The sequence below is a fragment of the Indicator indicator genome, unplaced genomic scaffold (assembly GCF_027791375.1).
Source record: "Indicator indicator isolate 239-I01 unplaced genomic scaffold, UM_Iind_1.1 iindUn_scaffold_63, whole genome shotgun sequence".
Classification (NCBI taxonomy): Eukaryota; Metazoa; Chordata; class Aves; order Piciformes; family Indicatoridae; genus Indicator; species Indicator indicator.
Window position 1 is genome coordinate 107,108 of NW_026539194.1, and position 16,674 is coordinate 123,781.

At 46.1% G+C, this 16,674-nt stretch overlaps 1 protein-coding gene across 2 annotated transcripts in view; it reads right to left on the reverse strand.

Moving 5' to 3' along the window:
- Positions 1-287: 287 nt before the first annotated feature.
- Positions 288-16,674, reverse strand: part of LOC128980092 (maltase-glucoamylase-like) — an 88,994-nt gene continuing 72,607 nt past the window's right edge. For both annotated transcript variants that reach the window (XM_054398532.1, XM_054398531.1), the window contains 12 exons: positions 15,405-15,543; positions 14,469-14,602; positions 13,257-13,291; positions 13,048-13,164; positions 12,003-12,151; positions 11,097-11,181; positions 10,893-10,949; positions 9,819-9,943; positions 6,884-6,972; positions 5,759-5,808; positions 2,990-3,160; positions 288-350 (listed from right to left, as the gene is read on the reverse strand). In XM_054398532.1, coding sequence (XP_054254507.1) covers positions 288-350; positions 2,990-3,160; positions 5,759-5,808; positions 6,884-6,972; positions 9,819-9,943; positions 10,893-10,949; positions 11,097-11,181; positions 12,003-12,151; positions 13,048-13,164; positions 13,257-13,291; positions 14,469-14,602; positions 15,405-15,543 — 1,214 coding nt within the window. The remainder of the gene's footprint in view (positions 351-2,989; positions 3,161-5,758; positions 5,809-6,883; positions 6,973-9,818; positions 9,944-10,892; positions 10,950-11,096; positions 11,182-12,002; positions 12,152-13,047; positions 13,165-13,256; positions 13,292-14,468; positions 14,603-15,404; positions 15,544-16,674) is intronic.

A 16,674-nucleotide genomic window follows, 5' to 3' on the forward strand; every position in this document is an offset into this window, starting at 1 on the left:
AGCCTGGTCTAATGGAAGATGTCCCCCTCCATGGCAGGGTGGGGGGTGGAACTGGCTAATTCCAACCCAACACTTTCTGTGATTCTCTGATTTAATGATTGATGAGGTGTGGGTAGGCTGTGATCAACACCAAACCACAGCTCCTTCCTGCTAAGAATAACTTCTCACAAACTTTGTGATGGTGCAGAGTGTTTTAAGAAGTCCAAGAGGCAGAAGGAGAAGGACAAAAAAACAGTTTGTGAAGGTTTCAGCTCCTGTTCTCTGGCTAGCAATCTCAGAAGGCATTTTTAACTCCACTCTAACTTGTAGTCTTGGCCCAGCTGAAGTTCCAGGTGGGTGATTTCCAGGACCTTTAAGAAACAAACAAAATAACAAACAACAAAAAAATCAAAAGCCATGAGTGACCCTGCTCTGAAGGTCTCAAGGGTTTACTGGAGCTCAGAGAAGACAGCAGCTTCTTAGTCCAGGTTCATTCTCTTTGCCAACCCCAGCCAGAGCATGATCACCCAGGGCAGACCACACAGGAGCACATCCAGGTGGGTCTCTAGAGAAGGAGACTCCACAATCTCTCTGGCAGCCTGCTCCAGGGCTCCAGCACCCTCACCATAAAGAAATTTCTCCTTATGCTGAGGTGGAACATCCTAGCTTCTAACTTGTAGCCCTTGTTCTTGTCCTGTGTGATGGTTCTAAGGCTACACTTTTAATTTCTTCTCACGGAGTTCAAGCAGAAAGTTAAAAGAATGTAAAAAAAAAATCACAACTGGGTGTAAGAAAGCGAAATAATGATTATTCTAAACACTTCATTGGAGAGAGAAAATGTTTAAGAGTCAGTACTCAAAACAAGGGACAGGCAGTCTCTCAGTCCTTTCTGTCTGGTCTTTGCTGGGCAGTTCTGTGTTTCTCTTCTGGCTTTTGGAGATAACACACTCCCTGCATACTGACCTTGAAAGCTAAGTTTCTAACAACCTCTCTGCTTCTTGGCTTTCTTCCCCTTTGCCTGCTAGCTCTGGGAAGGGGGGGGAGGGGAGAGGGGAAAGAAGCAGGGCCCCTCTTGGGCCAGGGGCTTTGTTGTGTTTTTCTGTTAATAGTACATATTTGTAAATGTTGTGAAGAGTGTCTGTACATATTCGTTGCGTTGCATTATAGATTGTAGTTTTGCCTGTAAAATACAAGCTTCATTTGCTTCTGAACTGAGCTAGTCTGGAGTGGTTAATGTGGGAGGGGAATTTCATCCCACCACACTGTAGCATTCTGTCACTGGGCAGCACCAAAAAGAGCCTGGCACCTTCCTCTTGACACCTACCCCTCAGGTATTTGCAGACATTGAGAAGGTCCCTTCTTGGCATTCTCCTCTCCAGAGTATACAGCCCCAGGGCTCTCAGTCTTTCTTCATAGCAGAGAAATTACAGCCCCTTCATCATCCTAGTAGCCTCCATTGGCCTCTCTCCAGCAGTTCCCTGTCTCTCTTGAACTGGGTAGCCCAAAACTGGACACGGTATCCGAGGTGGGGTCTCACCAGGGCAGAGTAGAGGGGCAGGAGAACCTCCCTAGATCTGCAGGACACTTTTTTTGATGCACCCCAGGATGCTATTTGCCCTCTTGGCTACAAGGGCACATTGCTGTCCCATGGAGAACTTGCTATCCATTAGGACTCCAGGGTCCTTCTCCATGGAGCTGCTTTCCAGCAGCAACCCCTAGTTTGTCCTGGAGCCTGGTGTTGTTCCTCCCCAGATGAAGGACTCTGCTCTTGTCCTTCTTGAACCTCATGAGATTCCCCACCAAGCTCTCCAACCTGTGCCCAGTGATAGGACAAGGAACAACAGGAGCAAGTCAGACCACAGGAGGTTCCACCTCAACATGAGAAAAAACTTGTTTGGTGTGAGGGTGCTGGAGCAGGCTGCCCAGAGAGGTTGTGGAGTCTCCCCTGGAGGCTTTCAAAACCAACTTGGTTGTGTTCCTGTGTGACCTGCCCTGGGTGATCCTGCTCTGGCAGTGGGGTTGGACTGGATTATCTCTGGAGATCCTTTCCAACCCCTACCATCCTGTGATGCTGTGATCTGATCTAATCTTATCTGATCTATTTTATCTTGTTATATTTCATTATATTAAATGATCTTAAATTCTATTATTCCAGCCCTAAACATGCTCTGCTGCTCTAGAATTGCTCCACCAGTTCCATTCTGGGCCTTCCTCTTCCATAATAATGATGTATTTTTAGTCAGTTAATGTGTTTTTAATCAATTTGTGCATCAATACAGTATGACCATGACCTGTGATGAGATTTCATTCATTCTGGAGGGAAAAAAAAGGGTCATCAAAGTGCCCTGAGTTTTTCTTAGATCTTGGTGGGCTTACTGCAGTGAGCAAAGAGATCTTGGAGATCATGACAAACAAGAGGTCAGTCCCCAGGTGTTTCATGGAATCCCAGACTGGTTTGGGTGGGACAGGAACTTTCAAGTCCAACCCCCTGCAGCCAGAAGGGACATCCCTAACTAGAGCAGGTTGCCCAAAGCCCCAAACAAACCAAGGATGAGGCATCTTCCAGCTCTCTGGGCAACCTGGGCCAGGGTCTCAGGACCCTCAGTGTCAAACATTTCTCCCTTCTTACCACTCTGAATCTCCCTCTTGGAGTTCAAACCATCATCCCTTGTCCTGTACCAAGAGGCCATGCACAAAAGTCTGTCCCCAGCTTTCTTTGAGGACCCTTGAAGCACTGAAAGGCTACTAGAAGGTCTTCCTGGAGCCTTCTCTTCTCCAGGATGAACAACATCAGATCTCTCAGTCTGAGAGAGATCTCTCAGCCCTCAGCAGAGGGCTTCCAATTAGACTCTGGCCCCACTCCAACAGGCCCCTGTCTTTGCTGTGTTCAGGACTCCAGAGCTGGCCTCACCACTGCAGGTGGGGTCTCAGAAGGGTGAAGAAAAGGGGCAAGAATCTCCTTCCTCCCCTCTTTCAAAGCCAGGATGTCCCCCAAGCCCCTCTGATTTACCTGTTTTTGGCTGTTGTAGGTCACAGCATGAGGAGATGGAATCTGTTGGCCATTCTGTGACACTGTCACCTTGTGAGCAGCTGAGGTTACCCCCAAAACCTTCACCTGAGTGAACTTCAAGTTGTTTGGATCAACATAGCCACAGTGCAGAACCTTGATCTCTAAAATGTTCTGAAGGGAAAGGACAAATTAAAATCAGTGCTTTCTTCTTGTAAAAAAAAAAAAGCTTTTTTTTCATCCCACTTAAGGCTTAAAAAGTTTTTCTTTCTTTGTTCTTCCCTTTTTGTTCCATTAAAAAATAAATAAAATGTTATTTCTTTGATTTTCCCATTTTTTCCTCCACCTTTCCAGATCTCTTTCCAACTCCTCTGCCAGCTGAATATTAAATAAATTTGTCCTGATATGAATTTGACAGAATACAATTATAAAGAACTAAACCAACACATTTTCTTAATTCCAGCCTTTTTCTAAAAATAATTTTCCTTTAATTCTGTGAAGTTTCCCAAAGTCCTGAATTTAGTGGAAAGATTTCTGTACCTCCACAGGTTATTGCTCAAAGCCTGCAGGAATTTTGCTAAATTTGCTGAAATATTTGCTTAATTGAAGTCAAAGTGCAAGGTCACAGGATCACAGGTTGTTAGGGTTTGGAAGGGAACTCTGGAGATCTTTGAGTCCAACCCCCCTGCCAGAGCAGGACCGTAGAATCCAGTGCAGGTCACACTGGAACAAACCCAGATCAGTCTTGAAAGTCTGCAGAGAAGGAGACTTTCAAACCTTTTTGGGGAGCCTGTTCCAGTGTTCTGTGACCCTTACAGTAAAGTTCTTCCTCATGTTGAGGTGAAACTTCCGGTGCTGTTGTTCCCATCCATTGCCCCTTGTTCTATCACAGGACACATGTGAGCAGAGCCTGTCCCTTCTCTCTTGACACTTAGCCCTCAGATATTTATAAATATTTACTAGATCCCTTCTCAATCTTCTCTTCTCCAGACTAAACCGCCCCAGGCTTCTCAGCCTTTCTTCATCAGGCAGTGCTGCAGTCCTTTCATCATCCTTGTAGCCCTCTGGGACTCTCTCAAGTAGATACCTGCCCCCTGGACTGGGAAGCCCAGAAATGGATGCAATATTCTAGGTGGGGCCTCACTAGGGCAGAGTAGATGGGAAGGAGAACCTCCCTTGATCTGCTGGACACATTCTTCTTAATGTACCCAGGTCCTGCAGCTGGGTCAGGCCAAATCCAGGTTGGGTGCAGAGAGGGTTGAGAGAAGCCCTGAAGAAAGAGACTTGGGGCTGTTGGGTGATGAGGAGCTCCCCATGAGCCAGCAGCGCCCTCATGCAGCCCAGAAGGTAAAATTATAATGTAATACATAGTTTCATTTCATATCATATCATACCATACCATACTAAAATAATAGAAAAATAGAAAAATCTAGTAGAACAATCTAATAAAATAATAACAATGCTATAAGTGGATATAAAATAATACAAATTTATCAATAGTTTTAGATGTGTGTGTCATGGTAGGGCCAAACAGGTCCAGAACAAATCCAAACAGACCCTGATATGTCTAGACATGATATGTCTCCTCCTTCCTGCAGAAATCAGGGTAATGCAGGACGAGGAACAAAAAAGAGAACCCAACATGTCTGGGTGAACAAGTCTACTTCTGGGATAAGAACAGATGTACTGGCCACCGATCCTCCCATATCAGGCCTATGTTTCTGCCTTTTATGGCCACAGCCTCGCAGAACTCCATTTCATGGGGTAACTATGTGCTGGCTTCAGTTGCCCTATTGGCTCAATTGAATCTCAGGCAAGATGTATATATATGCCGATTCTTAGCTGCCTTTGCCTTGCTTTGCTTGAACCTGCTTGGACCTGCCTTGCTTGAAATTGCCTCAAGTTGCCTCGCCTTGAGTTGTCCGGTTCAGAGCCTGGGATAAAAGCTACGAGCCTACCCACTGCAAGCTAGAGAAGCCGTAAGCTTCAGAGCCGGAGCCAAGCCTTGCTTCCCCTTGCAACTAGAATTTTGCTGTGCCTCAGTTTACCCAGGACAAAGCAAATGCCTGTTGCAAGAAGTGTCATAAACCACCTGCTGGCCGCTGAAGCCAGACCAACCCCAAGATCGTGTGGCAACCAGCCGTTCGTGGCGCACGAGAGCGCCCCAAAAAGCCTCAACAGCTAATACACAGCAGCAGCACTCCCCACTTGGGTAGAATCAGCTGTGAGTAATTAATTCATTGCCTCTTTGACTTAAGAGTTCTTGTTGAGACTTCCCCATGGTCAAGTGCCATTTTGCTCCCAGGAATCCTCTCTTTCCCTGTTTCTCCCAGTTTGCATAAAATTGTTATATTTGCCTAAATATTGTACATTCCTGTTGTAAATATATATTCTAACCATACACCGAAACTATTTAATAAGTTTTTGGCAATTTTTCATATTAATACAAAGTTATTAATATTTTATTAATATCCATATTTGTAATATTGTTTATAAATTCAGTAAATTTGTTAACAGTGTGGATTGGCCTCACTCCAGCCCACTCCCTTGCCTACTCATCTTGCCCCCAGACAATTCCAAACATCCCTTTTTTTGTTGTTTTTTTCCCTCTGTAATCCTCAATTCCATCTTTCCCATCACACTAGAGAAGAGTTCAGCCAGCACAGAGGATGTGAAGTGGTATCAAAATCTTGAAGAAAAGGGCAAATTAAAGCAGTTTGATTAAAAACAGCCCCTGCCAGGCACCCAAACCCCTGTGGCAACATGACGTACCTGGGTGGCTGTGAACAAGGCCAGCAGGTAGACGCCGTCCTCATAGGCAGCTGTAAGACAAAATAAAGTCAGATTTTGAGGATTTCACTTTCATTTTAGTTGATTTTATCCTAGTTTTAATTGATTTCACACTGATTTTTTATTTCCCTTAATTTTAATTGATTTTACCCTAATTTTAATAGATTTTACCCAAACTTTAGTTGATTTTATCTGAATTTTCATTGTTTTACCCTAATTTATTTGATTTTACACAAATTTTCTTAATTTTATATAGAGTAAGAGAGTGCTCGCTGTGTCATATCCAAAAAGGATTTCAAGTGTTTGGTATGAAGGAACCATGAGGTTCAACAGGACAAAGCCTTCTTCCTGTCGATATTGTTTTTTAAATAGTTTTATGCAATTCTGTTTAATCCCCTTAGGGGAATCATGGTTTACTTAAATTTACTTCTTTTAAGGTAATTTTATTTTAATTAATTGTAATACATTTCCTCTAATTTCATTGAATTATGTTTACCAATGTTACTGGAATTTTCAATTTATTAAATTACAGAAATTTAATAAATGTTATAAATTTAATTTAATAAATAAAGTTAAAATAAAAATAATAGTAATTAAATATTGTTAATTAAATTTTAATTGATAATTTTAATTAAACAAATAAAATCTATTAGTTTAATTTATTAAATTTAATAAATTCACTGTCATTTTGACTACATAAATTTAATAATTTTATTGCCTCTTTAATTCAATTTAATCCTTTTGCTGTAGTCTCACTTTAATAATTTTGGTGTAATTTTCATTCACCTTAGTAAATTTTATCAATGTGATTGACAAATGTGATTAATTTGCCAAAACTTCATGAATGAATTCTGCTCAACAATTTTGCTCTCATTTTAGTTTAATTAATTCAGTGTAACAAATTTGCTGCAATTCTAATTCCTTACATTTAAACATTTTCCTACATTCTTAACTTTGATTAATTACATTTTATCATTTTGCAGCCATTTTTCCTGGCTTCTGCTCAGGCTCCCATCCCATGCTGCACAGGCAGACAACAAAATGAAGACTTCATGGGATGGTGACACAGGAACCCTTGACTGACAGGAGCTCACTGCTGGTGCTCACCATTGCGAACTCCATCGTCCCAGTACAGCTGCCCTACAGCCAGCTGGGCATCACTCAGTGCCACGGTCAGGGACAGGGGGTTCTGCCGGCTATGGAGAGAAAGAGGGGATCACTTTTTATGTTCCTCAAGCACCATCAATTATTTGAAACAGTCATAGAATGTCTCAGGTTGGCAGGGGCCTCAGAGATAATCAACTCCAACTGCTTCACCATGGTCAAGGATAACTCTCAGCTAGATTCAGCTGCTCAAGGCCTTTTCCAACATGGCCTTGAATAACCCCCCAGGCAGGAGGCATCCACAATCTCCCTGGGCTACCTATTCCAGGGCCCCACCACCCTCCTACTGAAGAACTTGTTCCTAAGATCCAGTCTAACCCTGCTCTCCTTCAGCTTCAAACCATTCCCCTTTGTCCTGTCTCTAGACACCCTCATGGAAAGCCATTCTGCAGCCTTCCTGTAGGATCCCTTCAGGTATTGGAAAGCAGCTCTAAGGTCCCACCAGAGCCTTCTCTTCTCCAGGCTGAACAACCCCAGCTCTCTCGGCCTATTCTCATAGCAGAGGTGCTCCAGCCCTTGAATCATCTTTGTGGCCTCCTCTGGACTCATTCCAACAGCTCTGTGTCCTTCTTCTGCTGGGGACATCAGAATTGGAGGCAGAATTGGAGGTGGAGTCTCAGCAGAGCAGCGCCAAAGGGCAGAATCCCCTCTCTTGCTCTGCTGGCCGCATTCCTCCGGATGCAGCCCAGCACATGGCTGCCTGCTGGGCAGCATGAGGGTACGGCTGGCTCATGGGGAGCTTCTCATCAAAGATGACGTTTATTGGTCCTGTTCAACCCATTCTATGATTTAAGGGAGGTTTTGGGGAGAATCACAGAACTGTTTAGGTTGGAAAAGCGCTTGAAGATCATTGAGTCCAGCATTTACTACTCTATACTGAACCTGGTGCTAAGCTATGACTACGTTGCTGCATCTTTGAAACACCTTCAGGGATGGGCATTCAAGCAATCCCTGTTGCAGTCTTTATGAACCCTTTCAGACAGGAATTTTCTTCGACTATCCTAGCTAAACCTCCCCTGGTACAATTTGAGGCCATTTCTTCTTGTCCTGTTGCTTCATACTAGGGAGAAGAGACCAGAGACAAACACCTTGCTCCAACCTCCTTTCAGGCACTTGCAGACAGCAGTGAGGACTGCCCTCAGCCTGCTCTTCTTCAGACTAAACAACTCCAGCTCCCTCAGTTGCTCCTCACCAGCCCTGTTCTCCAGACCCTTCACCAACTTTGTTGCCCTTCTCTTGACCTGCTCCAGCCCCTCAATGTCCTTCTTGAAGTGATGGGCCCAAACCAGAACCCAATGCTCAAGGTATGGCCTCACCAGTGTCCAGTCCAGGGCAGCAATCCCTGCCCTGCTTCTGCTGACCACACCATTGCTAATCCAAGCCAGGCTGCTGGTGGCCTTCTTGGCCACCTGGGCACACCCTGGCTCATCTTCAGCTGACTGTTGTCCAACGACCCGACGTCTTTCTTTGTTGGACAGTTTCCAGGCACTCTCCCGCAAGCCTGGAGCCTTCATGGGGTTGTTGTGACCTAAGTGCAGGACCCAGCACTTGGCCTTGCAGGACCTCATCCCATTGGGCTCAGCCCATAGATCCACCCTGGCCAGGTCTCTCTGCAGAGCCTTCAACCCTCCAGCACATTAACACTGCCACCCAGTTTAGTGTCATCTGCAAACTTACTGAGGGTGCCCTTGATGCCCTCATCCAGATAATTTATAAAGATATTTTTAAAAAGTAAAGAAAACCAAAATGAGAAAAAATGTGTTAAATTTAAGGTCCTCCCACAGAGGGATCTTTCCAGGACTGCAGGAGATACTCCAAAGCTCCATGAACATTAAGCTCCCAAATTCTTCTTTCCAGAGGAGCCCAGAAAAATTTAAGACAGATGAGGTCTGCCAGGCTGTCCTGGAAGAGGCATTAATGAACGAGCTAAAACTGTTTGGCCACTGCCTTTTCTCCCTCCTTGTTGAAGGGTCCAGGTTTGAGGTGGAGGTGCCAATAGGCAGGTGATGTTGAGGCTGTCTGGTGGAGGTGGAGGCTGGACCCCGTGCCACACGTTCTGCATAGATAACTCCACGTGTCAGAGGCTAGTTGAGAAGGCATGTACAGTTTGCCCGACATACAGCATTTTGAACTGATTGGCTATATTTCAAAAGGTGATCTGCCACTGGGCCATTCAGTTTTCCAGTGGGGAATTTATAGGGGATAATTCGAAAGCCCACACCCACCTCGTGCCTGTCTTCAGGGTGATTACCTGCTTTTGTCCTAGTAGCAGCATTTTGGGTCCGGGGCCACACCACACCACTTTCTCTCCCTCACTTCCTCCAGTTTTGAAATTTGTCTTTGGATTATCCCTGCCCTTTGGATTACAAGTTGCAGCTCCATGTATCTCTTCATTTGGTAAAGGTTTTGGTGACTAGAAGCTCAGCAGTTTGTGAGTAACTAAAGCTAATTTACTTGGTTATTTCTAAAGTTCACAGACTGTTTCTCTGTGGCTTAACTCCACAGTGAGGCCGGGAGGGTCTGTTCTACCTCCCAAGGCAGCATAGATGTTTGTTCTCACATTATAAGAGTTTCCAGTTTCTTCCACTGTATTCCAAGTTTCTGATTTTTCTAGACTGTTATTCCATTATTCATTACTGTCCTATGGTGTGTAATCAACCTATCATCAACCAGGCAAATGAATGTGGATCAAATTAGCTCAGAAGGATAATTTTTGATATCTAATAAATCATATTCATATTTTATCAGATTTCTGGCTTGTAAATTTGATCATAAACTATATCACAGGCCACTGACTGAACATATGCCATAAAAAAATGGGGGAAAAAAAAGAAAATTTATTAAAGACATTTTAATTCTTGATTTCTTCTGCTCTTACCTGTAAAATGTGGTGTTGGCAGGGCTCTGCTGGGCAAGGATGTAACCACCACGGATGTGCAGGTTGATATGTTCCAGAGGAGCGGGTAAAGTCCTGAATTGTCCTCTAAAGCCAACATACTCATCCTATAAATGATTAAAAAACACAAAATAAGTTTAAAAATAAATAAATAGTTGTTCAATCACCCTTAAAAAAATGTCTTTGGAATGAAATTTTATAATAATTAAAAATATACACAGAGCCCACTGCTTAAGGTTCAGCAAGTCCCAGTTCAGGGTTCAGCTAGACTGGGGAAGCCTTAGACACAAATCCAGGCTGGGTGAACAGTGGGTTGAAAGCAGCCCTGAAGAAAGAGACTTGGGGGTGTTGGTTGCTGAGAAGCTCCCCATGAGCCAGCAGTGCCCTCAGGCAACCCAGCGGTCAGCTGTATGCTGGGCTGCAGCCAGAGGAGCATGGGCAGCAGGGCACAAAAGACACTTTCTGTCCCTTGACTGTGCTCTGCTGAGACCCCCCCTCCAATCCTGCCTCCAGTTCTGGTGTCCCCATCAGAAGAAGGACACAGAGCTCTTGGAGTGAGTCCAGAGGAGGGCCACAAAGATGACCAAGGCTGAAGCACCTCTGCTATGAGAATAGGCTGAGGGAGCTGGGGTTGTTCAGCCTGGAGAGGAGACTCCAGGGAGACCAAGAGCTGCCCTCCAACACCTAAAGGGATCCCACAGAAAGGCTGCATAGGGAGTTTTCATGAAGGTGTATAGAGACAGGCCAAGGGGCAATGGTTTGAAGCTGAAGGAAAGCAGGGTTGGACTGGATCCTAGGAACAAGTCCTTCAGTAGAAGGGTGGTGAAACTCTGGAATAGGTTGCCCAGGGAGGTTGTGGATGCCTCCTGCCTGGGGATTATTCAAGGCCATGTTGGATGAGGCCTTGAGCAGCTGAGTCTAGTTGAGAGGCAACTCTGCCCATGGTGGGGAGGTTGGAGGAGATAATCTCTGAGGTCCCTTCCAACCTGAGCCATTCTTGGACTCTATGACTCTACGAAAATCTCCCAGCAAGCAGTCCCATCTGCAGGTCCTTACCGTGTGGAAGTCATACCAGCGGGCATTTGGTAGATAGACGTTCACCTCCTTGACTCCCTGAAATCAAACAGTTCTAGGTTAGTCCCCAATTAAAGCCAAAATGTGGAGCTGAGCTTGAGTCCCTTCCAATATTTTCATCAGGTTTTACTATTTTCTCCATTTTTCCCTAATTTCTTGTGGCTATTTCTGTTCCCAGTGCTTCACCTGTTCCAGCACAGGGCTGATGAGCAATGCTGGGCCCCACAGAAACTGGCGGTAGATGTCCCACGTTGCTTTGTCTTCCACAAACCTGCCAAGGAACAGAAGCATGGTCAGACCCTCAAGGATGGACTTTCATCAATCAAATTGTTTCAGTTGAAAAAGACTTTTGAGATCATATAATCATAGAATGAGTTTGAGTTTGGAGGGACCTTAAAGACCATCTGCTTGCAACACCACCCGTGCTATGGGCTGCAACATCTCCTAATTAGACCAAGTTTCTCAAGATCATACAGTCCAACCATTCTCTAACTCTATGAAGGCTGGGGAATTATACAGGGTAATGAGGTCTCCCCTCATCCTCCTCTTCTCCAGGTTAAACAACCCTAGTTCCCTCAGCTGTTCCTCACCAGCCCTGTTCTCCAGGCCTGATGTTTTTTGAAGTTTTAACAGAAAGATCACTGAAATGGAGGACAAAAACCCAACTTTTTATGAGGAACACAGAAATCCCATGGTCTTCAGTGGAAATTCTGGAATCTTATCAGTGGGGATCTGATCAATGCTCAGCAAGAGCTAAAGGGTGGGGTCAAGAGGATGGGGCCAGACTCTTATCAGTGATGCTCAGTGACAGAACAAGGGGCAACAGGCATGAACTGAAACCCAGGAGGTTCCATTAGGAGCAACTTGTCGACTTTGAAGGTGGTGGAGGCCTGGAGCAGGCTGCCCAGAGTGGTTGTGGAATCTCCTTCTCTGAAGAGCTTCCAAACCAACCTGGTCATTGTGATCCTGGGCAACCTGCTATGGGTGCCCTTGATGGAGCAGTGGGGTTAGAATGGATGATCTCCAGAGGTCCCTTCCAACCCCACCATGCTGGGATTCTGTGAAGACCGGAAAAGGAAGGACCACACTTACTCATGGAGGAGAGGGCGGACCACAGTGCTGCCGTGAGCATGGGCTTCAAACATCAAAGTGTACAAATAGGGCAAGAGGCTGTATCGGATGTTGAGCACTCTCCTGGAGAGGTCTTCAAAGGTTGAATTCCAAGCAACAGGATCTTGCCTCTGGAAAAAAAAGTGATTTTTTGAACAGAGATGAGGTGAGGTGAGATGACATGAGACGAGACAGGATGGGATGGGATGGGATGAGATAAATGAGATGGGATGGGATATAAACCCCTTCTTGCCTAGTGTTTTCTTTTCATCTTACACATCACCTGTAAGTTCACAGCAGTGACCACCTTAGCAAGCAAGAGAAAGGCTGTGGCTCTGTCTACCTGGGCTTCAGTAAAGCCTTTGACAGCGTGTCCCACAGCATCCTCCTGGAGAACCTGGTTACTCATGGCTTGGGTGTGTAGATTCTTCACTGGGGCAAAAAATAGCTGGTGGCCAGCCCCAAATAGTGGTGGGCAATGGAGTTAACTCCAGCTGGTGGCCAGTCACCAATGGTGTTCCTCAGGGCTCAGTGATGCAGCCAGTTGTCTTCAATACCTTCATCAGTGATCTAGATGAGGGGAACAAGGCACCCTCAATGAATCTGCAGATGACACTAAGCTGGGTGGCAGTATTGGTCTGCTGAAGGGTAGGAAGGTTCTACAGAGCGATCTAGCCAGGTTGGATCCATGGACTGAGGCCACCACTGGCTCATGGGGAGCTTCTCATCACCTAATGCTTCCAATTCTGTCTTCAGAGCTGCTCTCAACCCACTCTGCACTCAGCCTGGGTTTGTGCCTGAGGTTGGCCTAAGACAGCTGCAGGACCTTGTGCTTGGACTTGTTGGCACTCATGCAGTTGTCCCTGAAGCTTAGTCATGTAGAGGTGGTTGGTTTAAGTAGAATTGGAAGGTGTTAAAAATGAACATTTTTTCTTCTAGAGCTAGCATTTTTACCTAAAAACAGTGAGAGACAAAATATGGGAAATGGGGGGGGGAAAGGGAAATTAAAAGAAACAACAACCCTCACTCTGCCTGTGTTCCCATTGTGGTTCCTTGAGTAGGGGTAGAAAGCACCAAGCTCCATCCAGCGAGCACACAACTCATACTCAGAGTCTCCAAAGAAGCCACAGATGTCTGCTCCAGTCTGAAAGAGTGAAGCCAAGACCAGCCACTGACAAAAATGTACATTTTTGCTAACCAAATAAATAAACAAAAGGCAGGAAATCAGGATCTTACGTAAGATATTCCAAAGAGGCTGAAGTCCAGCATTCCTGCAAGGAAAAAAAATAAAAAGACATTAATTTGATAATTAAAATGGTTTTAGTTTGGGGAGGGATAAGAAGATTGAGAATGAGACAGATCACCAGAGAGGGAGAAGGATCACCAGAATTCCTTCAGAAGTGCTGGTTCTGAAGGGGTGAAGCAGCAGATCTGAGGCAGGGAGGTGAAAAGGACTGAATTTGAGTGGCTCAAAACCATCAAGTCCAATTCCTGAAGGCACCATGAAGGCTTTCTTAACAGGTGTTAAGAATTCATAGAATCATAGAATCCTAGCATGGTTGGGTTGGAAGGGACCTCTGGAGATCATCCAGTCCTTCTAAAGTAGGGACACCCACAGCAGGTTGCCCAGGATCACAATGGCCAGGTGGGCTTGGAAGCTCTTCAGAGAAGGAGATTCCACAACCTCTCTGGGCAGCCTGCTCCAGGCTTCCACCACCCTCAAAGTCAACAAGTTACTCCTGATGGAACCTCCTGGGTTCCAGTTTTTGCCTGTTGCCCCTTGTCCTGTCACTGGGCACCACTGATAAGAGTATGGTCCCATCCTCTTGCCCCCCATCCTTTGGCTCCTGCTGAGCAATGATCAGATCCCCTCTGAGGCTGCTCTTCTCCAGGCTCAACAGTCCCAGGATTCCTCACAGAGATATTCCAGGCCCTTCAGCATCTTTGCAGCTTTTACTGGACTCTCTCCAGCAGTTCCCAGTTTCTCTTGAACTGGGAAGTCCAGAATGGGACCCAGGACACCAGGTGTGGTCTCACTAGGGAATAGTAGAGAGAGAGGAGGATCTCCCAGAACCTGCTGGCCACATTCTTCCTCACGTACTCCAGGACACCATTGGCCCTCTTGGCCGTGAAGGCACGTTGCTGGCTTATGGACGACTTGTCCACCAGCCCTCTCAGGTCCTTCTCTGTGGAGGTGCCTCCCAGCAGATGACTCCTCACCTGCACTGGTTCAGGGGGTTGTTCCTCTCCAGGGGCAGGACCCTGCCCTTGCCCTGGTTGAACTTCATGAAGTTAAAAGATGTTTAAGAAGAATCAAAACTCTTCCAGAAGAAACCGTCTGGAAGTTCTGCATGCTCAACTGAGTGGTTTTTCTTTTTTTGGCCCCAAAAATGTGATTACTAAGGCGGAAAGCAAGGAGAACCGTGGAGACGAGTTGTGCCAGCCTACCAATGATGGATTTATCGAGCTGGTTCCAAGCTGCAGTGTTGTCCCCAAGCCAGTGTCCTGACCACCTTCCGCTGGAGGGGTAGGTGGAGCGGGTGACAACGATTCCTCGCTCCTTTGTAATCATCTGCAGAGTGCTGGGAGAAGAAACCAACAGGATGAGATTCAAGATGATTGTAAAAGGTCATCTGCATGATTCCAAAACTAAAGATGGTGGATTCTTTGTCCTCAGGAGTGTAAGCAGTCACAAACCCAGCCTTGGAATTCGCAGTGCTCCACAGGTCTGCAGACACTAAGAACTGAGTGTCAACCAATCCATGGTTAGAAAATGGATTGGCCAAGGGTGGAGGCACCAAAAGAGGGATTTCCAGTGAAGGCTGAAAAACCAGCAGCCCTGTGGAGGACTTAGGATCACAGAATGGTTTGGGTTGGAAGGGACCTTCAAGATCATTCAGTTCCAACCCCCTGCCATGGGCAGGGCCACCTCCCACCAGACCAGGTTGCTCAAGGCCTCATCCAGCCTGGCTTTGAACAGCTCCAGGCTTGGAGCTTACGCAACTTCTCTGGGAAACTTCTTCCAGGTCAAGAGGAGGTCAAGATAGTTAAGAAAATAGAAATTGTGAATAAATTGCAAATTATAAATTAGGAATTATGGAATTATAAATTATCAATGACACACTGTAAGTTAGTAATAAGTCATAAATTATGAATTGCATGGAAATTATTAGAAATTTGAAAATAGAAATAGAAATGGAAATGAAAATAGAAATTATAGAGATGATAGAAATAGAAAATAGAAACAGAAATAGAAATAGAAATAGAAATAGAATGAAACAGATAAAAGAGTGCCACTTTCTGCTAGAACACTCCAGCCCCCACCCTTGACTTTCCAGGCTGTTAGGGCCAGAAGAAGTGAACAGAATCAAAATGCCAACATACTCCAGAGTGGGCTTGGTCTGGGACCAGCCATAGAGGTTGTGGACGTCATAATGCCGCAGCAGGGACCCATCCGGGAGCTGCTGCTGGGCTTCCATGCAGATAGTCTTGAAGCTCAACCCCAGTGAGCGTGAGCCTAGCTCTGTGGGACAGGGAGAAGAGACACTTGGGATGGGAAGGTCACAGACCACCAGGCTGGGATTGCAAGGAGACAGAGAATGACGGAACACTTTTGGTTGGAAAAGAACCTTGGGGATCACCCAGTCTACTTGGAGACCATTGACTATTAAGTCCACTGTGGCCCTCAGCACCACATCTCTGTGGTGTTTAAACACCTCCAGGTGTTTAGACTCCAACCATCAACCCAACACCACCATGGCCATTTAAACCATGTCCCCAAGTGCCACGTCCACACATTTCTTGAACACCTCCAGGGATGGTGACTCCACCACTGCCCTGGGCAGCCTGTTCCAGTCATTGAGAAACCTTTCAGTCAAGAAGCTTTTCTCAAGTCCAACCTGAACCATCCTTGGTACAACTTGAGGCCATTTCCTCTCATCACTTGTTACTAGAGAGAAGAAACCAACACCACTTGGCTCCAGCCTCCTTTCAGAGATCTGTAGAGAGCAATGAGGTCTCTCCTCAGCCTCCTCTGCTCCAGGCTGAACACCCCAGGTCCTTCAGCTGCTCCTCACCAACCCTGTTCTGCAGACCCCTCCCCAACTTTGTTGCCCTTCTCTGGATGTGTTCCAGCCCCTCAGTGTCCCTCTTGGAGCAAGGGGCTCAAAACTAAACCCAGTACCAAAGCTGTGGCCTCACCAAGTGTCCAGTCCAGGGGAGCAATCCCTGCCCTGCTCCTGCTGGCCACACCATTGCTAATTCAGGCCAGGCTGCTGGTGACCTTCTTGGCCATCTGGGCACACACTGGCTCATCCATCCTCAGCTGCTATTAACCAACACCTCCAGGTCCTTTTCTGCCAGGCAACTTTCCAGGCACTCTGCCGCAAGCCTGGAGCCTTCATGGGGTTGTTGTGACCCGAGTGCAGGACTCAGCACTTGGTCTTGTTGAACCTCATCCCATTGGGCTCAGCCCATGGATCCACCCTGGCCAGGTCCCTCTGCAGAGCCTTCAACCCTCCTGCACATAAACACTGCCACCCAGTTTAGTGTCATCTGCAAACTTACTGAGGTGCCCTTGATGCCCTCATCCAGCCCATGGATGCAGCCTGGCCAGGTCCCTCTGCAGAGCTTTCTGAGCCTCCAACAGATCAAC